The 26,572-nt window shown below is 34.8% G+C and overlaps 1 protein-coding gene across 7 annotated transcripts in view; it reads left to right on the top strand.

Annotated features, from left to right (window-relative positions):
- Window positions 1–26,572, top strand: part of myt1lb (myelin transcription factor 1-like, b) — a 144,462-nt gene that overhangs the window by 26,520 nt on the left and 91,370 nt on the right. For 6 of the 7 annotated variants that reach the window (XM_058749963.1, XM_058749965.1, XM_058749964.1 and 3 more), the window contains exons 2-4: window positions 18,547–18,657; window positions 19,522–19,570; window positions 19,728–19,761. In XM_058749963.1, coding sequence (XP_058605946.1) covers window positions 19,522–19,570; window positions 19,728–19,761 — 83 coding nt within the window. In that variant the 5' untranslated portion in view covers window positions 18,547–18,657. The remainder of the gene's footprint in view (window positions 1–18,546; window positions 18,658–19,521; window positions 19,571–19,727; window positions 19,762–26,572) is intronic. The other variant, XM_058749962.1, reaches the window with a different exon arrangement.

Here is a 26,572-nt window from a genome sequence, read left to right as displayed (position 1 = left end):
GCATTGAATCTCAGTGGATGGTTTTTACTTTAAAGTTTTTTGTTAGTCTACATTCTCAGATTCTACATTCCTGTTTTTTGTTTGTTTGTTTTTTTACAGTGATTTTACATAGAATTTTACATTTAAATTTGCATAAAGGCAGTACAACAAATACTCCTGATGCATTAATACTTTATTGCAAAGAACTGGAAAAAAAAAACGATATTATGTCTTCTGCATTAATAAGAACATTGTTTTTTTTTTTTTTTTTTTGCATTATGATAAAAATAAAATGAAATAAAAAATGATAATGAAGTAAATAAATGATAATGAATCAAAATGCAAAAAAAAAAAAAAAAAAAAAAAAAAAAGGAGAGAAAAGGGGGAAGCAAACATGGCAATGTATAAATAAAACCCAATATCTGCCCAGAATCATGAAATATATATATTTTTTAAAAGAAATAATAATAAATGGCTTATTTCCATCTTTTCATTTTTGTGTGACAAATTTGGACACTTCTTAAAGACTGACACAATCATTTGAGCTGCTGTTGTGAGCGTTTGTTGATTTCAGGACCCTGGACAGCAGCTCAGAGAAAGCCTACAGTATGTGTCAGCGCCCCGAACAAACGCTGCATGGATCATACTGCATTAGCTTCAGTACTAATCACCTCACCTTCAGGGAGCTCCTAAAGGCCTATCAGCGTTATTACCCTAACATTAGCAGTCATGTTGTTTTGTTCCCTCTGAATGAGAGTATCAGTATAACCTGAGACTGATGATGTTTAGTCTCCCATGAGTATTGCTTCTCTCAGATGATGGGGCCGGTGGCAATCTTCTTGTTTACCCTTGTTTGGCTCCAGCTCAAAAGGTATTCCCTGATTTCTTTTTCCTTTTCTAAAGCTTCATAATTGGAGGTTGCCAGGATAATACTGGACTGGAAATAAAGAGGAAGACAGATGTGCATATGTGATAATTAACTCCTTCCCAATGGAGAGAGTCACTGGCCCGTGAGGCACGATATATCGCACTGCCAGCACACTAAAGGGCATGTTTTGGGAATCTGACAGTGGCCAGCAGCATGCTAATGTCACACTTTTGATGAGGGGACACACTTCCAAAGTGTGACAACAGCTTCACCATTGGAGAAAGGAGAGAGTGTGAGGGAACAGAACAAGAGACAAACAAAGAGCGACACAGATTGCATCTTTAATAGCACATGCATGAGAAAGATGTGCCAGTGAAACAAAGCAAGACCTCAGTGGAAGAGCAGGATTTCTCTCAATCTGGGGGACTGTTTTCAGTGTTGTGAGCATCATGCACATAGATAATTATTACAGTAGAAAACCTCTTAACAAAGGGAAACCGAGCTGCATCTTCATTTAAAACACAAGCACACTGATTTGTAATGCTCATCCAAATATCTCTGTTTTGGTGTACTGCGCAGTTTTACTAAGAGTTACAGATATGCAATGTTTAATTCACTAAATAATACAGTGTGTGTGCATAAAACCAGTATATGACTGCTTTATCTTAAAAAAAAAATTGAAATAATGGGAACGGCTGGCTTTCACAAAAGCATACCATTGATTAACAATCTCATTGCTCACAGTAAGTCTGTCTTTAAAGGTTTATTAGTTATCATTACAAATCTCTTTCCCTATGGAGAAAATTAATGGAGTTTTTACTTTGGGAACCGACTGTTGCGCACTATTTTGATAAACACGCTCCCTCATTTACAATACTCTAGATTCATTAACATTAGAAGGAGAATAAGAACAGATTCATGTGTATACACAACTATTGTTAATCCTATAGGAATTTTGTCTGAGAATCCTTTATTTGCACACATGTAAAAGCATGTGTATGCAGGTATTGGTTTGTGACACACAACTCTGAATCTATTGAGATAACAGATTCAATTAATAAAGGGCTGTCCTTGGAGAATGGCAGCCAAATATGAACCATTGCCATTCGGCCATGCTTTGTTCTGCATAATGCATAATTTGACGGATCCTCTCTGTAAATTCAATATAATGTGCCTATGTCTCTCTGGCCCGGCACGTCACAAGCCTTTTGTCCTGTAGCAATTAAAACGTCTTTGACAAGAGCTGTTTGTTCAAGCAACGGCTTGAAATAGACCCCGCTCTTTGACACGAGAAAGGAAAAATGAATGATATTTCCTCTTTTCTGCAGCCTCAAGGTGAGCAGAAACAAAAAAAGGAAACTAGAGCAGTTAGAGATCAGTGCAGGGAAGACAAGAACCAGTGAGGAATATCTTTAACTGTACGATGACAAAAATAATGGGAACGTAGGCACAAATAACAACATGTCAACACTCCCTTCAGCCTGCATGACAGTGTATGTGGGGGGTGGATAAAGAGACAGTAGCAGACAGTAGCGTGACTGAAATGAGACGTAACAGGAGCTGAGGGTGTTTTGATGGGGCAGGGTGGTCATACTCAGGGCAGTTTGCTCCACCACTCCAAAAGAGAGAGAGCAACATTACATCCGGATTGAGTGCCTCTGTTACAGCTAATGTATCAAAACGATGAAGTAAAATGAATAAAAGATTTACAAGACTGAAAAATGAGTAGGCGAAAAGCTGAAAAAATACAATAAAACTAAATAGTATAAAAGAGGAATTGAAGACAACAATGCCATATTCTCAAATAAGAGCAAGGCATCTGTGATATTCACTGCATTAAGGAAGTGCTGTTGAGCAGGGCTGAGCCATGATTGACTAGACGTCTAGAAACTGATTAGTTGATTAGTGAGGTTGTCTGGATTTTCTTATGTACTTATCTTAGTTGTAATATTTTTAAAGACATTGCTTTAATTATCATGTTGACATTGTGCTGTGCTTTTCAACATGCCAGAATACAACATAAGCATGTTATTTTGATGATATAAAATGTGAATTAAGCAACTAATAACTTAATCATAAGAATTTCTATATTCCTTAAAACACTATTTTTGATGGAGAAGAAAAAATGTATCCTTCATCAAAATGTCTGCATTGGACACAAGGGTTTGCAACTTGCATCAAAAGGAAATGATTATAATTAGCAGTACTTTCTACACTGGATGCAGTGCAATGCGTTACATTTCTTACAGTAAATGGATGACCTGTTCTATTTACAACATATTCCACATGCTTGCACTACTGCTGACAACAGGACAAATGGATCTGGAACGTTCACTTTCGCACATCAAATATAAATAGTAGTTGTGTCCCAATTTGTGTCCTTGTGCACTATTCTATGTTGTTTTGTAGTATAAACAGTGAGTAGTTTGTTCACACTGAAAATTCCAAAAATAAAAAATGCACTTTAAATACCCAGATGATGCATTTAAATACTTCATGCAATCAACTGTTGCAGCTTTAATGATGTTGCAGAGGGGGAGGAGCTACCAGACTGATGATGAATGTAAAAAAATAACCTTATATAATTCATAAATGACATGGCTCTAACTAAAGTCTATTGTCTTTTGTCAGTTGTGTAGCGATGTATGAAGCACAACTCACAGAGAAGTCACTTTCAAATCAAGCAGCTTTTTGTTGGTCAGTGCAGCAACCTGTTACAAAATCTTCATGCTGAAATCTCTCTCACAAAATTGCAGATGCAGCTCCACTCCAAGTAGATATCACTGCAACTTTGTTCACCTCTGGGCTTTCTTTAATTTTCTAGTCTTAGAATGATAACTTAGTAACTATGTTTTTCACTCAACTGATCAAAGAAAAGTTCCAGAATCTGTGTAACAGTAAGCCATTTGGATAGAAATGATGGATGGATTTTAGCAGCTTGAGCTATTGCGGTGTGCTATACAGTATGCATTAGATGGCCTGTGAACTGAAGGATCAGGAGAGCGCCAATGAGCTGGACCTGTTTTAACAGAATCGAAAAAGCCTTATTTAGCACACTTTAGCCTTGGTTAAGTTTGCAGTTACCTTGGAAGTCAGTGTGTTACTGTTTGCATGCTAAGTCTATTGTTTAAATTCATCCCCTTTTGCACTGACACTTTCAGCTGTTGAGGAAAGCCACTGACTAGACAATTTTGAAAAGATGCAATTTTGTACATCCCTAGTGCTAAAAAGGAGTCCAGCTCAAGAAACATATCCAAAGTGACACAATAACATGGACAAGAATATACTTTTTCCAACAAGTGAATAACAAGGAATAAGAACTTGATGAACTCAAGGCAGATAGAGTAATATCTTTATATGTTGAAACAGTGGATTCACTGCAGTGAACATTACAGATTTTGAAGACAGGTGATTAATAATATCCATGTAATGTATGAAGTGTCAAAGAGGATCACCAGTAACTTTTGTTGTATGTTCATTTATAAATGAGCTCTTGTAGCTCTTGTTGGAAGTTACACAGAGAACAGTGCTACAGATCACAGTCACGCTGCACTAAATATCTGGACATTTACATTCATGAATTTGGCTGACACTTTTATCCAAAGTGACTCACGTTGCATTCAAGGTATACCTTTTTTTTTTTTTTTTTTTTAGTTATTGCTTCCCCTGGGGATCGAACCCATGGCAATGCTTGGATTTTTGAGCTACTGTTGGACAAAAGAGAGATCGTAAAAGGGCAAGAACATTTGCTTTGCACATACAACGGGGACTGTAAGACACATGCTGACATTTCTCTAGATTATTTTATCCATTCAGTATGAAAGTAGTCAATAAAATGGATAAATACTGTATGTGAACAACAAGACTGAACATACTGGATACAAACTTTGTTCTGAGTTACAATGCACTTTTGTTAAAATGCATTTTAAGGATGAATACTTGAGCAGTAATATAATGTAACTTTAATATATTTTATTGATATTTTATTTACTTGAATCAATAATTAAAAATATATAAATGAGGCTTAAAATAGAGGATAAAAAGTTCTAGATGCATATGTAAATAAATAAACTGATTTGAGTGAATGACCACATACAGTAGTTGGTACAGAGTGATGGCATGGTTATTGCAGACTACTGTATCAATTAAATTTGGAAATTTAAATCTACTTTCTTTTTATTTCCAGTTAAATTTGGGATATTTAAAGGAAATGGTCTAATGCACTTTCCAGGCTGATAAAAAGGAGAAGACGATGATTTGCTCCTGTGCATTAAAAGCAGCTATATATTGCAGCTAATATTTCAAAATAAAGCAAGTTCTAGTACTGATGGACCATGGTGTAAGATATTGTGAATTTCTTATGACAAAATTGTTTCATTTAGTTACTTAAATACTTAACTTCACTGTTTGATGTGTGTTTTCATTTACAGAAGTCACAACATTGAATTACAAATATTATCTTATTTACTTTCTATCCATTTGTTAAGGGACATCATGCCACTCATTAAAGTAGTTCAAAAGTTTGAACCCAGTTTTTTTTCTTCTAACATTCTTCATAAGGCTCTTGACCAATATGACTCATCTCCATGAGGTCTGGGTAAATCGGGATTGAACTGTTGATGTAAAGATGCTAGATTAACATGTTCAAAAACAGGCAAATAGGTATATGGCCTTGCAGGGATGAATGCTCTAGTGTTCCTCTTTCACTGCCCATTTGAACCATCTGTAATCTGCCCTGAGGGTTTTGCCCTTCAATGCGCTTATGCAGCAGTTGCTTTGTTTCCTTGATGTACAAGTCAGGGCATTCTTCATTGCACCGAACTGTATATACAATATTGCTTTGTGTTTTGGTGTTAAATCCTCTGGGTGTAATAGTTCTAGCGTGCTGAAAGGTTTGAAATATATGGGGACATTGTGTTTGTTGAAAATCCTCTGGAGGTTTTCAGATTCTCCAGTCATATACTGTACAGAGTGATGATGTTGTTGTGTTTGTTTTGCTGGCCTTTTATTCTGGTGTTTCCACCAGCTTCTTCTGTTCTGGAGATCAAGTGACTGGAGATCACAGAGAACTGTGGAAATGGAGCAGGGGGCAATACAATGAGATGCACCAAGGGATAAATATCATGAGAATACATTAGGCTTAGAAGAGCTACAAGCCTTAAATGGGAAATGCATGACGTTGAATTCCTGATGCTAACGCTAGAATTTAGGGCTTCCACATAATTTGCAGCAATCCTGGCCAAATCAACATTAACATAAAGCTTGCACACTATATTTTATTTCTAGATTATACAATTTACTGGCAGAGTTTTCAGAGTACATATGTAGGATCAAGCTCAACAAATGTGATCAATCTTTCATTCTCACTGCTACATCACAGTTACAGACTTTCCACCTACAACTACTGGCTTAAATAACTGGTGACTAATCAGTTAAGCCTAACCAATGACCAAAGATAAAACATTGCTGATGGCTAATGTCAAGGAATATGCAGTTCCACTCCAGTAACATTGTTTACCTCTGGCTTCTGTACAGTATTTGTCTAGTCTTGCAATAATTACTTTGAAACTAAGCTTTGTTTATCGGTGGACTGATCTGAGATCTCTGAGGTCAGTTCAGACGTGGTACAAAGGTTAACTAATTAGATTGGAAATGATGGATTTTGCCTCTTTCTTAATCATCACCACTCCATTCCAGTTGACCTGGTAAAGAAGGTGCACAGAAGGCAGCAGACCTTGTAGGTGTCAAAAAGTTGAAGCTCTGCATGAAGGCCTTGTACAATTACAGTCCAGTGCTTCAGACTTCATATGATGAGGTCTCCAGAAAGGCATGTGGAAGCTTGGCAGTCTCAGACATTTTGGTCCTCTTCCAAGTCCACATTTTGGTGATGTAATGCCACAGTGTTGGGTAGCAGTTCAACAGTGCAGGCTTTGCAAAATGGTACATTGGGGGCATATCACAGACGCAAATGAGGCACTTCAAATCGTTCTTCTATGGCATCACTGTGAAAAGCTCCTTTTGGAACCTTTATTTCTTAAGAGTGCAGAACAAAACCAAGTTGAATCTTTGAATAGAATAAAACTAACCAACATTTAAATATCTTAAAAGAACAAAGCTAACCAACATTTAAATCTCTTAATTGAACAAAACCCAGCTAACATTTTAATCGCTTTAAAAAACTGACCAACATTTAAATCTCTAATAGAACAAAACTGTCCAATATTTAAATCTGTTAACAGAACAAAACCGATTTAAAGCTCTTGATTGCCTTGAACACTCAGATGTGTGCCCGAGTCACTGCCCGCTGTTATATGTGCTAGACAACACTATAAATACAATAGAGCTACATCTAAATGCAGAGGATCACTCATATCATAATTACATTCCTAGAACTTGCTCTATGGTATAAGCATTATAGAGATAACATTATGAGTTTATGTAGAGCTTTGAAATGATGTGTTTTGTGAAAAGACATACAGTATACAATTGTTTCTGACTTGTCTTTACAGTGAATTACGGTCTACAGGACTTACAGTTACACAAAGGCCACAGGAGCGTAAGTCTACATCAAGTGTGTTATTTGAGAAATGGCCACACACAGTTATTGATGTAATTGCAGTGGTGGCTGCTGCCATCCTTTCTGAAAGCAGCATCCAGACAGGGCATGCCAAAAATCTCGGCCTTAACCTCTTCGAGGTTGTGGATGGGAAGAGAATACTGGCAATGCTCTCGACCATCATTGACAACACCTGCCATCTGCTCCATTGGACTGTTATTACACAGAGGAATGCATTTAGCATGTGGCTGCTACCTTCACAGTGTACTTTCATACGTCCTGTTCCACTGCTGCTGTCAAGTGTGACTTGAATATTTTCTGCTGCACTTTTTTCTACCTTCAATATTTGCTGGTGAACGTTTGATTTCATACGTCTGTATGAAGTTGTTATTGCTTACATTTTTATTTATGGACTTTGTCGCAGAAAGACAAATGTAGAATTTGGTTCTTAAAAGTGATATTTCTAATATTTGCATGATGTTTAATCAGGATTAATCAATCATCATTCATTGTAGTATTTGACACTATAGGTAAATCTCTAACAAAAGGTTTTCAAGATTTTTTTTTGGTCACACTTTATTTTAGGGTTCAATTCTTACTAGTAACAAACCATTAACTACGACTATTGCCTGAATAAACTCCTGAATTGCTACTTATTAATAGATAGTAAGTGTAGTTGTTAAGTTTAGGTATTGGGTAGGATTAGGGATGTAGTATATGGCTATGCAGAATATGAGCTTTAAACAGCTAATATGTTAATAATAGGCATGCTAATAGGCAACTAGTTAATAGTGAGAATTGGTCCATATATATTTATTATATATATATTTTTCTTAGTATTTTAGTATAGTGTGTTTGAACAATTGGTCAAGTTTGGCTGTTTAACATGGGCCATTTAGTTTAGTTGCTTGTAGATAGCATAACAAAAAACACATTTAGCCATAGTACATGATTTGTAAACACATATATTTTGACATTTGCATTACATAACCAGCTCCATGTTTGGATTTCCTGACATAGTAAACATGCTCTGTAGCGCACCCGGTAGAGCATTGCACTTGCAATGCAGAGTGTCATTATAAAAGAGCTCAAAGACTTGGTAGTTGCTACAGCAAATTCGTTTTTATCTCAAGTGTGCTTTTGTTAACACAAGAGGTTAGGTTTAGTGTAGGTGGTACGTGAAACGTACAACAACCAACGTAGTTTCGAGAGAAAAACTGAACACACTATTTAGTGCTGCTCATTAGACATTTCAGTTTGAAATTTGCAGAAGTAATGCAATATCATTTTGCAAAAAAAATGTACCTAGAGGCATGTTTTTTCAAGACACTGTCTGCTTTAATAAACTTGCATCTGCAATGTAGAAAAAAATGATATCGTTTATAGCACCTGTGACATGTCCCCCGAAAAGTGCAGCGAACTGTATCTGGAGCACTGTATTTAAAAAAAAAAAAAAAAAAGTAGCCAGAGTCATGTATTTCCAATGAGCCTGTTTTGTTTTATTTATAGTTTTGTTGTTGTCGTCAATGTAAATTCAATTTGCATATGCTGTTTTTAGGAGATCTTACATGTGTGCACACAATGATGAACAAAAGAGAAGTGGCACTGTTTGTTCATTCGACACATCGAAACACTCTGGTTTCAGTTCTAATGAATAGAGTAACTTTGAGGAGATAAGGTGCTGTGAGTGTGTGTTCGAGAGCCGCCGGCTCCCGTGGGAGACAGAGAACTACAGAGACGTGATCCAGGACTGCCACCGTCTGAGTGTCTGGCTGCTGATCTAGTTGAGCCTGGCAGAGTCCATCTCTCTAGAGTCAGAGAGAAGATAGATTTAAATATACTGTTGAACAAGGGAAGGATGATGCCAGTCTCACTGCAATATGAAGATATCAGGAAAAATGTTGAAAGGGGTCACATGAGAAATCACATTTTCTTTGATCTTTTGAGATAAAAGCTGCAGAAATGACTTGTTTTGAAATCCTCAAATGACGTCAGATACTCAAGACATTCACACGTTTGCAAATGATAGGGGTGTTTAAGGATTAGTTTAGATGAGAGAGAGAGTGGGATGTTGCTCATGAAAACAAACAAACAAAACCTCTGGGATTTAATTGCACGGGTGAAAAATGATAAACGCAATCATGCACTGTGAAACATTTCTTATTATGATTATGATTTTGAAAACTGTTTCTAAAAAAAAACTGCTTAATATTTTAGCAAACTGTTTTTTTTTTATTTATTTTTTTTAGCAACAACAACAAAAACGTATTAGAATGATTTCTGAAGGATGATACTGAAGACTGATGCTGAAAATTCAGCTTTGATTACAGGAATAAATTCCATTTGAAAACATTCTAACAGAAAACAGTTATTTTAAATCATAATAATATTTCACAATATTACTGTTTTTACTTTAATTTTGATCAAGTAAATGCAGCCCTCGTGAGCAGAAGAAACTTCTTTCAAACTTGAAATGTTAAATCATGGTAGCGTATAAATGGTAACACTTTACAATAAGAATTAATTTGTTAATATGAGTTAAATGCATTAGTTAACATGAACTATGACTAAATTCTTCTAAAGCATTTATTAATCTTATGTTAATTTCAACATGTACTAATAAATCAAAAGATTTATCTGTTAAAATTATGTCATAGACCTGAGCTGACATAAACTAACAATGAATAGTTGTAATTGTATTAACTAATTGTAACAAAGATAAATACTGTAACAAATGTATTGCTCATTGTTTTTAATGCATTACTAATGGTACCTTATTGTAAAGTATTACAAATAAATGAGCTACTTGACCTTCTGTCTTCATGTTCTGGTCAAAAACTCTTCAAAAGTGATTGTGCTGACTGCAAATTCACATTCTTTATTCTGCTAAAAAACACTTACTTTTGATGATCCAGTCAATTCCCAGTGTATGAAACCATACATTTCATTTAGTTTCACATGAAAATGGAAATGGGTTGCAAATGCAAGTTGTCTTTATTGCATGCCTGACCTTCTTTTCTTATTTATCTCAGTTAAAAATGTGGATTCAGACTCCTTGTGAGAAATCTCAGCGTTTGAAGCATACTGCATGCAGGCCGCGTCGTTCCGAGGGTCAGTTCAGGTGAAGTCTGAGGATGTGTGTGTCTCATCCGTGTAGGAGGCTAATGCTGCAGGCGCCGAGCTTCTCCAAACCTCCATCTGTTTACTTCAAACTGTCTGCGTCCCATCTAAGCCCAGACTACTGTATGCGCGCGCGCACACACACACACACACAACATATCTGTAGCCATTAAAAGCTGACGCATACAAGAGAGACATTACGGTATGTATACTGATTATTGTAATAATGATTATTAAATACAATTAAATATGAAATGACTAATAATAATTTTAACATGTTCAACCAAAGAATAATTTGATGTCCATATGCAGTCTGGCATTTTTTTTTTTTTTTTTTTACTTAATTTTGTTGTTTGTTATTATTAAAGCTACAAAATAAGCAGGTAGTCAAATTTTTTTGAATAATGAATTGAGATAATGAATTGGTGGGTTTTTGTTAAATATGAGCCAAAATCATCACAATTAAAAGAACCAAAGACTTAAACTACTTCAGTCTGTGTGCACTGAATTTATTTAATACACGAGTTTCACAATTTGAGTTGAATTACTGAAATAAATGAACTTTTCCACGACATTCTAATTTATTGAGATGCACCTGTATATATATATATATATATATATATATATATATCGCATATACACACACACACTCTCTGAGAAAAAAAAAAAGCTGTCACTATGGCAGTACCAGTTCAAAAGGTGCTAGTATGTACCATTAAGATACTAATATGTAACACAGTATACTGTACAGTATGTTTTCAGTGTATGTGAAATAATGTAGTTAATATATCGATCATTAATATATAAGAAAATATGTTTTCTTTTGTAGGGGATTATTATTGTTGTTATTATTTTGACATCTCTGCTCATCTCTGTAGAAGTGGCGATCATCAGATATGAGGTTGTGATGTTGTAGTCAGCGAGGTGCCTGTTTAATGGAGTCAGCCGGATGGGCTGGACGCCAGCGGGACAAACTCTGTCTGTGGAAACTCAGGCCATTATAGCAGCAGCCTCTAAATGACTGCTCATATTTAGCACCTGCACAAATGTGAGCTGTGGAAAGTCTCTGGGCGCTTGAATTTTTTCTTTGATATTATTTGGCAAGGCTCATATTGATCTTCACCCCCCAAAATGTGTTGCACTAAAGGCTTTTGAATGATTTTCTTTGTCATATTATTTTATACCTTATTATTTTATACATTTTATACAAATATACTGTAGATCTGATTAATATGTAAACAAGTAAATGAAAATTTTACACGGTTAGGGTACTGAAACTCAGCAGTGCTATATATTTGTTATACATATTTGTTTGTTACAAATATATATATGTATATATTTATATATTTATACAGTGTTGGGAAGTAACTAGTTACATGTAACTAAATTACATAATTTAATTACAAAATAAATGTAATTGTAATAAATTACAGTTACTGAGAAAAAATGTGTAAATAAATCACTGTTACTTATGAAAATGTTAACAATTACACAAGAGGTTACATCTGAATTTTTTTTCACACACACATCCACATACAGGTTTAATTGATTTCTTTCATAAATTGCATCGACTGCTGTAAAATATGAGACACCGTTTCAGGAGTTTAGGACACAGAATAGGACACGTGCTCATTCAATAAGTGTTTTATTTCCTATTTGGGATTGTGTATATGCTTTAATTTTTAAGATTAACTGTTTTTTTGTTTGTTTTGTTTTTTTCCAAGGCATTACTAGATGCCAGTGTTGCCTAAATAGTTACTATTATTTTAGTTTTAGTTTTTTTTTTGTTATTTTAGTACATCAAGTTAAACTAAATAAAAATTGGAAATTCTGAAATAGGCTGAAATAAAATATGTTTATTTATGTCGTATTTTACTAGTTTTTTATTTATTTATTTTTTTTTAATGGTTTTAAACTTAAATTAGTTTTAGGAATTTGTAGCATAAACATTTATTTTTATTTTTTAAAAGTTGAATACTCCTCTATCCATATATTTAAGCTAAGAAACCATTTTAAATGTCTACGACATTAAACACTATACCAGGTCTTGTATTTTACCTAAAACATAAATTACACTTAATGTCAACATTTATCCTAATCAAGTGTTATGCAAAGCATGATGGAACTATAAATCCATTGCCCAAGTTATCAAGACAATTTCATTAAGTTACTTAAGTTGCTAACTTATTTAAAAAGAAGGTATGATCAACATTACTATGTCAACAGATCTAATCAATATATATATATATATATATATATTTTTTTTATTAAATCAATAAATTAGAATATTAAACTTTGATAACTTTGATCCTGAGTCAGGTTCCATATTCTTATCAGCTATTCCTTCTGAGTCAGTTGGTGGTTGGAGAAACGCAGTAACAGCGTATACTGTACACAGCTTCTGCATCTGAGCTGATTTCAGGGGAATACGACGGACCCTCTGTGTGTTTCACTAGCATACATAAATCACCCTCACCGCAGTCAAGCCTCTCTCTCTTATGACTCTCTCTTTGTTATGGTTCAAGCCTCCGTTTGCTCTATTCTCTGAGGATTATCAGAACAAAACTGAATTGAACGCAGCTCTGCGGAATAACAAGGCATTCAGCTGGCCGGCCTGACACTTGGTGTGTAATTAAGGGCCTGGTGCTGCCGTTTGATGCCAAATGAAAGAAAATGGCCTCGCTCTCTCATGCTGATTGCTGCCTGGCATCTTTCACCTGAATTTCCCGGCCGTCCCGGCATTGTGCAGCCGATTGCGAGTGTGTGGGTAATTGCACTGCGAGTGAATGACGGCTCCTGTGGACTGCATGGCACCGCGTCACTGCTGAGGAAAACGTACCGCAGTACACACAGGCGTCATGGTGTGCGACTTTTACAGTCAAAATAAGATTGACTTTAAGAGAATCAACACTGAGGTGGCTGATTATATATGCTGTTTCTGAACAATTTGCAAGAACAGGATGCGATGCAAATGTGATCCAGTGGAAATGTGCAAGAATGTAAAACATCATTGGCTCACATTTGCGATTCTCAAAAGCATTGTTAGTCATCTATGGTCATAAGCTCTGTCGTTACCAACAGAGTTCAACGATTCAGTGTTTCCCAAAACCATAGAGCGCAATAGCTGGATTCCGGATGTAAAAACTCCATCCATTTTCCCAATAGGGAAGTTGATTTTTATTGATAACTCATAGACCCCTAAAGACAGACCTACTGTGAGCTCTGAGGTTGTTAATCGGTGGTATACGCTTTTGTTGAAGCCATCTGTCAACATTATTTCAGCTTATTTTTTTTAAATAATCATGTTTAAAAGCAGAATCCCTTGTGAAAAACTGCATTAAGTACATTATGATGCTGTACAGAAAATCCAACCAACTGGCGAGTCACAGTGAGCAAACCACACACATGATGTAATCGAGTAACCATTGAATTCAATTTTGAAGTAGAAAGAATGAAATAGTATCTTCTTGTAAAACATACTCAAACTTTTTTTTTTTTTTTTACAGTGTATTTAGGTAAAAGCTAAGCATATATAATCTTTATACACTGAATGTGGTGCAATTGGTACCTTAAATAGCCATTTTTGGCAGATTCAAACCAAAAAAATTTTTGTAATGAATATAAATGAACATATTTAGGTTGATACTAAATACTATTTTTGATTGTAAAACCAGTGTAAAAAATTTTCAATGTAAAATTTCCATTACATTTTTATAATTTCAGTAATTTCCTTGACTTTTCCAGGTCTGGAAATCATCATTTAAAAATTCTCTGAACTTTCTAGGCTTTGATGACTGGGACTCCTATTTAAAACAATGTTTTAGGCCTTTAGAAGAAAATCAAACCTAGATTGTGCGATGCATTCCAGCAAAGGGATTCCCAAAATATTTTTTGAAAACAGCTGCTAATTAAGACAATCTCTACACGCCCTGTTCACGCAGTATGATTTAGACAGACAATGCTTCCTCACATCCTCACGTCTTCACAAATAAGACCCCTCAAATGTGTGCTTTGTCTGTGTGCTTGTCATTGTGTGTTGGTGTGTGTGTGTGTGATTTCACTGGGTTGTAATCAATATGTTCAGTTATGTACAGGTCAGACAGTCTAAATAAAATAATCAGAGAAAAATATAACAATGCTGAAAAAAAATTAAATAAAAAAAAATCTGTTGTAGCCAGTAGTATGTCATGTTTGTTTATGTGGCTTCCGTCACTTTATACTATTGCCGTCCACTACTGTATTAGAGCTTGAACGAGTGAATGAAAACAAGTGCATGAATTTGGACCCTGTGTGCACCAGAGGGGCAGCAGCTTTTGCATAGATTGTGCTGTTCAATTGTTAGTAATATTTCAAGATGTTTGACTTAATATCCCAATACTTCACTTATTGCACTGAAGAAACTTAGGTTTACTTAATTATCCATGAAAAATGTGAGCACACAAAGAAGTGCACTTCACATATGCACTTATTTAACCAAAAAAAAAATGAAATGTTGGACACCATGCACTTAACAGTCGCAATGTAATCTTCTAATACACTCTACAGTAGAGTACACAGGGCATAGTTAAGTGCATACTGTAGAGCATGTCATATTGGGACACACATTTGTGTGGTTCGACTAAAATTCTGCCATTTACCCTCATTTCATTCCAACTTGAATGGCAAAGTTAGGCAGATATTATGATTTTTCAGTTTATTTTTATAGTGAAAGGTGACCATGGATGTCAAGCTCTGAACAGGTGTTCTGAAACAATATGAGAAGACTGAAGACTGCAGCTTATTGACTGATAATCGCTCATTTGACTCTGCAATGCTAATCTTGTTTTGTCTTATAGTAGTCATGTTTCCCACTCATTTCTGTTGGTGGTCTGCTGTGAAGTCTTTTCGGAAAGACAGAATCTTTGTTGTCATAAAGTGACAATGTTTTATTGCGTGGTAATTTTCTTCATTCAGACTAAGAAGTTCAGGACACTGGTTTCTTTGATCGACACTATAGTATTGCAGTTCTGTATCTTTGCCTTTTTAGATTTTTTTTCAATTCAAAGACATTTATTTTACTGTTTTGTTTACTTATAATGGATATTAGCCTGATTCTGAATCTGGTGGTTTTCTTGTTTAGTTTTATCAAATTCTGCGTTCCACAGGTCTCAATTAGGTATTTTCTCATTAGCCAAATTCTTGATTAGTTAGTGGACTCCACACCTCACTGGAATAAATGACATTTGGCTCATTAACTCATTCTAATATGTGCATTCAAATTCTAATTGGAATCCCTAAAGGCATTTGTTTTTTAGCATAGAAATTGTGCTCTCAGATTGTTGAGATTGTCTGTGCAATCGATAATAAGGCCAAAATGATTGTATCATGATGAAAATGTAGTATGATTGCTTATTAATATTAATATGAATGTTTTTTGTTTTGATTATTTTATTTTTAATGTGACAGTATTTTATTTATTTATCATTCATTCATTCATTTATCTATTTCTTTGTTATACTGCAACATAATTTTACAAAACATGTTACTGTTTTTTTAAAGAAATTAATATTTTTATTCAGTAGAATGTCCTCAAAAATCAGCAAAAAGGGGCCAAATGTACGGAGCTCTACTCAAGTGCGACTAGGTTCATGAGCACGTCACGTGACCTGTTATTGCGGCTGAATCGCTGCATTATATTTCTCAACAACTAGGTGGTAAAATGTTTGTTTTTTGAAGTAACTAAACTCATTGTTTGCAGACACACAGATGCACTTCACAAAAGCAATTTTCACCCCCTCTCCCTCTCTCTCTTTCTCTCGATAATTCATTCAAATCAATGCTATAATTCATGCATTCAAATAAATGTGATCTTTCCGCACTATTTCATCTGTGTCTGATTCAAAGCGGGCAGAACTGTAGATTTCAGCTGTGCGTCGGGTGGTTCTTTGCCTCCACATCATGTCTTAAAATAATTTAATGCACAGCTAGCTGAAGATTACACAAATGACAACAGATTTGTTTTGTATGGTTAGAGTTAACAGTTGGTTTGTTTGTTTATTTATTTATATATTTTTGAAAAAAAAATTATGAGACTGAAATAATTACATCAGTAAATACAGGGTTTTTTTTCCAACTGCTTAAAATCTTTACTTGTCACACAATTTCTGAAAGCTGACGCTCAAACAGCAGAAGCACACACCAAGTCTGCAAACCATACACTAACTGAGCCTTTGACTCAGTTTTCAATTTCATAAAACATTTTTTGCAAAACACAACACACAAAAATCGAACAGGAATTAATATTATGGCAAAGGTGTTTGCAAAAGTTTGCTTTTGAGATTGATATTTTGATATTTTGAATGCAGTGCTTCATTTTGCAAGAGATGTGAGGCATTTTAAATTTTGTGTGTGCAATTCTTGGATTTGTGTGTAAAGTTTTGAAAAAAGAGGCAAAGTTTTGAAAATGTGTGTAAGCAGTTGAAAAAAACCTGTAATATAATAATGATCATAAACTATAGATAGGATATACACAAACAAACAAACAAAACGTATACAAATAATAAACTGCTTGGTTCAACTTCAGGCTGTTGATCCGGGACGGGAAGTTCAACCGTGACCTCATTGCTTTCACAAATCACAAGGAAATTGAACCACAAATGGACACACAAACGAACAATACTCAGTCTGAGTACGGTTAATTTGTGTGTCCACTTGTGGTTCGATTTCTTTGTGATTTGTGAAAGCAATGAGGTCACGGTCCACTTTGTACGCACCAGTATGGTTTGCTTTTGGAACCTTTTAGTGGAAGTCGGTTTGTACACATGCTGAACCGCTCAGAGAGTGTTTGGAGGGCTCAGAATATTACTGTTTGTACTGTATTTTTTGATCAAATAAATGCATCCTTAGTGAGCAGAAAAACTTCTTTCAAAAACATAAAATCTCACAGATATGTAAACCGCCAATAACCACCATTCACCAAGACTCAAACCTGAGTCCACCAGCCAAACATTTAGCTACAGTGTTGAATCTCATAAAAAAAAAAAAAAATTGATTTTTAAATTCATTATTTTATTTGAGAAAATGTTTTGAAATCAAGAGCTTAATTTTTTTCGGTGTTTGTTTTTAGAGGGCTTTGACAGAGGAGCACTGTCAAAGAGCCCTGCAGCTCTGATATTAAGCGTGCTATCAGGCTCCCGGAGGGGCCCTTCATTGTCCCACCACACTCCACTGCAGCACCACTAACACATCATTTGTTACCGCCTGCTTCACTGGTTTTAATTAGTGTCTCTGAATGCGGCCGCACAACAGAGGCTCGAAAAATCAAACGCCACTGCTCCAAATTTGTTTGTATCTGCTCCAGTTTCACCACACATGTTCCTCCCTTCGTACAGCCAAATACACAAGAGCTGTTTGAGCTTCTCATCTTCCCACAAAATATTTCCTCTGTCAATATCATACTGTCTGCTTCACAACCTGGCAAACGACGTGTTTTTCGGCAAACACAATGAAGAAGTTATATTTAATGCGCCTAATCCTGCTGGTATGGAAAATTTAACGTAAGACAGCAATCGTGTGTAATTTGTGAAGTAATGAGATCTTATTACCTCATGTGGTCTATAATCATTTCCATTTATGTTGTGAACAAAAATATGAATCATATGGAAAATAGTGGTTATTTCTTTAAATAAATCCTATTAAAAACTGTAAACGATCCTGATTGGAAAAGCAGCATGGATGTGAAATAAAAGCAGTTCCTCCCTCTCAACTGCGGTTTATTTCTCTTTGAAACAGAGCTGGTGACGGCAGAATTAACTGAATCTGTCGTATTCTGTACGAAGTGAGGAAATATAGCTAATGAGCTAAAGAAAAGTCCAAATTTACCATTGATTTTTCACTTATTTATGGTAACTTGAAGCCTAGAGTAAGAAATGTATGTGGGGAAGATATTAAAACTGCAACGCCGCTCTATGCTTCCCAGTGTAAATGTGATTTTCACACTCATTTATGTCTATAATTACAAGTTTCTATCTTTTTCATGTTTCAGAAAATGAAATTGGAGGAGGTGTAGTGACCTCTTATCAGTCGTCTAACATAGAGGGCCGTGGGGCAAACAGAGGTCTGAACCAAAGAGCAATTAAACCGGCAATTACATCAGGTACCACTTCACGCTATCTGCCTTTCTTTCTGTCTACACAGAGACAGCCACAGTACTTGATCTCATAGAATGCATAAACACAATCAAGTGTGTATTTTCTGCTACTAGCAGACTTGAACACGCCCCTCATCTGCCATTGGTCGGGTAAACAGATAGTCCCGCCCTACACTCACACCATTGGTTGAGTCACTGTTGCTGTTTTGAGCTGATCTAGATATAAACAAATCAACATTTTGAAATGAATGTTTTGTGCTACAGCACCATTACGTTACATGTTTCAGAAAGACGACTTACCAATGACTTATTTTACACATCAAGCTATCCACGTTACAAGCTAGGTTTACGTTACATTTTTTATTTTAATTTAATTAAAAACAAAACAGCTCTAAACAAATATGTAGGTGGATTTTGATGTGAGAGACAACAGGAGATGGACTATTTGTTACTGTGTTATTATAGATTAAGGGCATGTATTTTGCCTAGAAGTGATGTTAAAACTCCTTAATGATGAATTTGTTTATTACAAACATGTAGCTTTTCAAGTTACAAGATGTTAACTGATGGACTGGAGTGGTGTGGATTACTTGAGGATTACTGTGATGTTTTTATCAGCTGTTTGGACTCTCATTCTGACGGCACCCATTCACTGCAGAGCATCCATTGCTGAGACATTGATGCAATGCTACATTTCTACAAATCTGTTCCCATGAAGACATTATCAGAAAATTCTAATTTTTGGGTGGACTATCCCTTTAAGTATTTTAACATACTGTAAATACACACTTTGCTGTCATTAATAGATGGGCTTGTGTTACAAATAAAAGTTTTTATTAAAACGCTAATTGTATTTGTGGCTCTCCGCAGATGGAGGTGGATGTAGCAGATGAGAAGCGCCATTGCACACGCTCAAAAGGTATTCTCTTTTCCATCACTTACACATAACACACAGATGTAATGTGGCGATATGGTCAGACCGGCCTTTTGTTTGAGTGATAATCTAATCTTCTTCTGCCCTTTCAACTGACCTCTCACGTCCTCTGTCTTCTGTCTCTCTCTGTGCTTCTTCACAGTTCCCCTGGAGCCAGCCATACATGAGTTGTTCAGGTCAGTGTTTTTACAGACTTATCACACACACACACACACACACACACACACACACACACTCGAGCCCACAGGCTGGCAAAGAGGTCTTTACCTGGATAATGGCTGCCAATAAGCAGTGTTGTGATCACGCTTTTCAGTTCTCCTATTTTCTTTCCATCTGTCATATCCGTTTGGGTGATGATAAAATAGTGTCACTTTGCTAAGCTGCAACTATTTCTCCGTAAAATGACATATGGCCAGTTTCTTTCAGAGCCAAGTAATACAACAATTTCCAATACACACTTTTTTTTCCAAACTTGAAGGTTGTTCTAGACTGATGTGGCACTCTACAGCATTTTTTCAAAATTATGTGAGAATTTTACACCCCTGGTTAGCATACATTAACATGAATAAATATATTGGGTGCATATTGCCTACTATTATTTGTTTATAGAGCTGGAAAGGCTGGAATTTGGCAGCATATTTTTGCATTAAATCATGCATGCATCTTCTTTGTAGGACTAGAACTTCTCCACGCACTTGGCACTATGGCTCAACCTCAGTATTTGGATCAGGACATGCTTGCAAACATACTTTCAACATGTCTTGAGTGATTTTGTTATGGTCCAAATAATAATTAAACATCTAAAAAGTATCTTTATTTGTCTGTTTTCTGAGAGGAGTACGTTTTCTCCCTTCACTTCTCGCGCTGATTGACATCCGAAGAGCACGCATAAAGATGACCCCCACAGCGCTCGATTCCCGATACACGTATACACAGAATTACAGTAGGCTAAATATATTTAAGTATTCACGCAAAAATAATCTATTATATCTTAAGTGAACGTTTGGGGAACTGTTGGGGAAAAACATTGGATGTGTAACATTATTTTAGATCTTAATATACAGGCCGTGTGTTGCATTAATGTTGATCAAATGATAAAAGAAAAGAGGGAATCAATCGCTGCTTTTGTAGTTTTAATCAATTTATTTGTATTAAACACACGTAAGTGATTTTTACATTTTACTATTTGTTTTTCTTACTTGAATGCTTTTGTTTAGATGTAAAATGAAAAAAGTAATAGCCTACACTATACACTTTCTTTCTTATATATATATATTTTTTTTTTTTTGCGTCGGTTCTTTATAACAACAAAGATAAAATAAAATAAAAAATAGCTATATTGTGATTATTAATCTAGTAATGATTATTAGGAAAACAAGTGGGGGAAAAATGTAATGTTGCTGGTGATTTTGCTTTGGGACCTTCAGAAAACTTTTAAATCAGTTTTTCTCTGAATTTACTTTGCTGACTCCATCGACTTCAAACAGGTGTAGCTCAGTCATTTTTCATCCGATTTCAACAGATCATACATCAGTTTGAAGATCTTTTAATGTTTTAATAGAGAATGTAAAAATTAAATTTTCTCATTGTGACCAGCACAGGTCACAAATGATTTTATCCAAATAATAATAATAAATCGTTTAGCATCACTGAATCAACCTAAACACATTAATTTATGACAACAAAACTATTGTGAGTTAAATCAGAAAAAAAAAAAAAAAAAGATTTTTAAGGTAACAACTGCAGGTTACCATTTTTTTTTTTTTTTACACAGTGCAGCTTTACTGACTGCAGAAATTGTGGGATTATTATTTTATTTTATTTTTTTATTTTTAAATCTTTTTTTTTCTTTTCTTTTTTTAGTACATAACAGAAAATATGATGCATATTTTTTTTTAAAAGAAAATAAACATTAAGGACTTTCAAAGTTGTTTTTGACTTGACTAACAAAATGATTTTTAGTTTTATCTGAAGAGAAAATGTAACATTAATATTAAAGCTAATTTAGCTTTTTTATGAAGAAGTTGTAATTGCAAAACATTAATTAAACATCAATTAACATTTGGCTTGTCTAAATACAATTAAGTAATTAAGTATATTATTTATATTAAAACATTTTTTTTAATTTGTATGGATTTTTTTTTTTTGTATTTGGAAAAATAAATGTTTTTTTATTAATATTAAATGAAAATGTAAATTAAAATGCTTGAACCAAGCCATAAATATAATTTGAGAAAGAGTAAATTTGGCTGTAAGAAAGATAAAGTATTATTATTATTATTATTATTATAATAAGAAGCAGAATTAGTGGTAGTAACAGTATTTTCAGTGTAACATGGCCTGGATTAACATCAATATTTTGGTAACACTTTACAATAAGGTTCATTAGTTAACAACATTAGTAAACATGAACTAAGAATGAACAATACTTCTACAACATTTATTAATCTTAGTTAATTTCATTTAAAATCATAGGTTGTGTTTGTTAACATTAGTTAATGCACTGTGAACTAACATGAACAAACAATGAACAACTGCATTTTCATTAACAAAGATTAATAAATAGTGTATTAAATGCATTGCTCATTGTTTGTTCATGTTAGTTAATACACTAACTAATGTTAACAAATGACACCTTATTGTAAAGTGTTACCAATATTTTAGATTGTATTCCATGAAGCTCATAAAAACCTTAAATACTCTTAGGGTTCCATATCAACTACCTATTTATGTTTGGCATACATTTTGTTTCTCCAGGTAAATTACAAAGTGCATTTCACAGGAACCTTCTAGGTACTTAGCAAGCATATTTCGGTACATCCAGTCCTATTTACATATTCGTAGTCCAAATTGCTTTTCAGGCTCATAATTTACCAGTTGGAAGGATGATGACATGCTTGTCCAACATTTCGTGATGAGTGTTTCTATCTTAACGCCAAATTCATACATGGCCAGCAAACAATCTCCATCTCTGAATGGACATCTGTTGATGGATTTACGTCTGACAGCTTTATATTTTTGGCCTAAAATATTAAACTAAAAACCATTCAGAACACCTGCAGGCAATATCTATTGTCAGAGTTTTCAGTGTATTAAAAAAACCTAGTTTTTATTAGTTTTGGCTTCTAAAAAATGTCTTCATAATTGGAAAAGTCATAGAATCGAACCTTTTCATACATTATTTTCAATGTCCGTTGTCTGAGTCACACCTGACTTCAGTATCTGACAGCTAGTTTGATTGTCACTGGACGTTTGATGGACAGCTGGTTCTCTGCTGTATTGATTGGCATATCGGAGAAGAAAGCCTGGGAATGAAAGGTGGCAAAAAAAGATGGAGGTGAAGATTGCATTACTGTGCACCTGCTCCCTCTCTTTGATGTCGCCTCCACCAGCAGCTTAAACCAGATAATTAAAGATAAATAAAACAACGGTTCAATCATTACTATCAGCCCCTCTCTCTCTCTCTCTGTTCCTCTATCTTTCTCTTTCACGCTTCAGATAATTTCTTCTTGAGCTGGTGGCTTCTCATTTGCATGCTTATCAAAGTGTTTTGACTATCCAACGGGAGCTGCAGTGCTAAGGTGGGATCATTAATATGTTAATTAGTCCTTTTGACACTTTGCTTAAGCATGTGTACAATGTGCTCCTCATCCGTGACTTCAGTCACATACTCGCTGGATGTGCGCACACTCCCTAAATCCATTTGCCTCTGTTTTATGGCCAATATAACTACTTACAACAGGCAGAAAAGCAACTAATCAAGTGGCCACTTGTGGGATAATGGTCCAGTCTACAAAAAATGTTGTAATTAGTCTAATGCTTATGTTATATTTTGGATATGTCTTTTTGTTGGGGAGTAGCTAACCGAAAGCAGTGACACTATAGTACCTTAAAGGGATAGTTTAGATAATAGATACATTTGCTGTTCAAAAGAACGATTTGTTTGTGAACCAGACTTCACTGTGGACTGTTTGTCTGAGGATTTGGATTACAGGTAATAACGTTCAGTTTCTAGAACAGAGCAATCGTTTCACTTCATAACACTTCAATATATCTTCAGGAGCCACGGGAATTAATTTTGCTCATGTTTTTTTTTTTTTTTTTATGATTCTCAAAATGTCGGTAGCCACTGACTTGTATTTTATGAATCACCAAGGACCACGGTTTCAGCTAAAAATCATCTTTACTGTTCTACTGAAGAAAAAAAAAAAACCTCACCTACATCTTGAGGTGTACATTTTTTAGTAGAATGAGTCGCTTAACTGTTTCAAAACTGCTTAACTGGTTTATTGTTGTTGTTGCTGCACTGAACTACAGTTAAGTAAGCTTTAACACTTATGGACAGTATTTATATATGATTCATACAGAAATATGTTTTAATATGTACAAATACTATTGTAGCTGTTGTTCAAATGTGACCCTGGACCGCGAAACCAGTCTTAAGTCGCTGGGGTATTTGTAACAACAGCCAAAAATAAATTGTATGGGTCAAAATGATCTATTTTTCTTTTATGCCAAAAATCATTAGGATATTAAGTAAAGAGCATGTTCCATGAAGATTTTTTGTAAATTTCCTACTGTAAATATAACAAAACTTAATTTTTGATTAGTAATATGCATTGCTAAGAACTTAATTTGGACAACTTTAAAGGCGATTTTCTCAATATTTCAATTTTTTTTGCACCCTTAGATTCCAGATTTTCAGTCCTATCATAACAAACCATACATCAATGGAAAGCTTATTAATTCAGCTTTCAGATGATGTATAAATCTCAGTTTCGAAAAATTGACACTTAAGACTGGTTTTGTGGTCCAGGGTCACAAATGTTGAACAATTTACTAAAGTGTCTACACACAGTTTACAGTTCATGCAGATCAGGAACTGCTATAAGAGTGTAAGGATGCAGGAACTGGAAATCTGGACAGTAACGTGTATCGGACGTGTGTGGAGGCTGGGATGCAGCAGAACTGCTGCAGTGTTTTACAGTATCCAGCATGACACACCTGGATTATCAGCTGCATCTGCAGTAAATAACCAGAATGCACTGCACAGAACACTGTATCTCACAACGCATCGTGCTTGACTTTCATTTGAGATGTGCAATGGCGAATAAATTATGCAACATAGTGAGGTCATGTGAAGCACACTATACTCTCTGAGAAATTTATAGATGCATTCTTTTTCATATTTATATAGTGTGCGGTATATAGCAGTATTTCATTCCTAACACAGAACATGACTATGATGCTCATGTAGAGCTTATCATCATTCTAAAGCTCATGGTTCAGGGTTTAAAATTAACTGACATTGAGATAAGACAGGAATTGATTAATTTAAATAAGTATTATGATTTTTGTTTTCTATTTTATTATTTCAACACATGATTCTCCCATGCTGTTATTAATAGATTCGATTGAGTTTTGTCATTTTGCTTAGAAGCAAGTCAGTATATTAATACTAAGTGCTGTATTAAATACAATGTCAAGGAACTGTTTCCTGACTAAACTTTGATTATTTAGGAGTGTTCACACTTACACTGATTCGCAACGACAAAACAACCAAAAGTCATTGACTAGTAATTAACATGTAATGTCAGTGTGTCCAATGATGTGACAATATTGAGAAAAGCCAAAGACCTTAGATTTACCAAGACAGTGCACTCATATTATGAATGAGAGACAGTGCAACACGCAATCAAATCATGGCATCACTGAAGCAACTTTTAGGACCGGCGTTCCCATCACGGGAGGTGTGCTAAAGGATGCTAAAAACCACAGCCTCTAGCGTCAGTCGCTATAGTGAGCCTCTTGAGGCCAGGGAGTGAGGTTACTCGCACAGCTCTTATAGTTACACATGCATGACTTGCAGGTCAGGGATGCCTTAAATAGCTGCAAATATGGCTGGTGAGTAAACAGACTTTCCTTGAAGAAAAGCAGCAAAACATTGGAGCTCACATCATCATTTTGCTGTGAGATCGAGTTTCAGTGCGATGGAGAAGTTCATGTTACTCTGAGAGATTTACCTGTTCTGTATGCTTTCTATCTGCCTACGTGCAGGAATACATTACAAAACAATTCTAAGTTTGATTAATGCACTGGCAATCATTTATTTTGTTAATGATTTTCCACTGCTGCGATTTAAATGCAAATGATATCCCTTCCAGAAAGTTTTTGCCTCATTTTATTTTCTAAAAATTATTTAAGTTGATCAAAAGAAGCAAAAAGACATGTATAATGTTACTAAAGATTTCAATTTCAAATAAGTGCTGTTCGTTTGAACTTTGTATTTATTTGTGAATCCTGAAAAATAAAATGTGTCATGATTTCCACAAAAATATTCAGTAGCACAACTGTTTTCAACATTGATAATAATCATGTTTCTTGAGCAGCAAATCGGCATTTAGAATGATTTCTGAAGATCATGTGACACTGAAGACTGGAGTAATGATGCTGAAAATTCAGCTTTGCCATCACAGAAATAAATGATATTTTAACAGATATTCAACATGGTAACCTAAAAATGGTAACATCTAAATAAATTGGTTATATTCCAACAGAAAAAAATATATAGATATATATAAAACTCTGGTAACACTTTATTTTAAGGTGTCCTTGTTACACGTTACATGTACTTACACTAATTCAATTACATCAATCAATGTTGCATAATTGCATGCAAGTAACCCTAAGTCAAACCCTAATCCTAAACCTAGAGTACATGTAGTTAATTAATATTACTCAGTATATTTAAAGTTATTGCACTGTAACAAGGACACCTTAAAATAAAGTGTAACCAAAACTATTTATGGTAACAATTGTAGGTTACCTCTTTTTACAGTGCAGTTCTTTTAATTGTAATAATATTTCAGAATATTGGTGTTTTTACAGTTTGTTTTTTCCTATCAAATAAATGTAGCCTTGGTGAGAAGATGAGACTTGTTTAAAAACATTAATAAAAATGAATGAATTATAATTTTTGGTCCCACT

The sequence above is a fragment of the Onychostoma macrolepis genome, chromosome 17 (genome assembly GCF_012432095.1).
Source record: "Onychostoma macrolepis isolate SWU-2019 chromosome 17, ASM1243209v1, whole genome shotgun sequence".
Classification (NCBI taxonomy): Eukaryota; Metazoa; Chordata; class Actinopteri; order Cypriniformes; family Cyprinidae; genus Onychostoma; species Onychostoma macrolepis.
The sequence above is the reverse complement of the archived record's forward strand: the minus strand, read 5'-3'. Positions and strand labels throughout refer to the sequence as shown.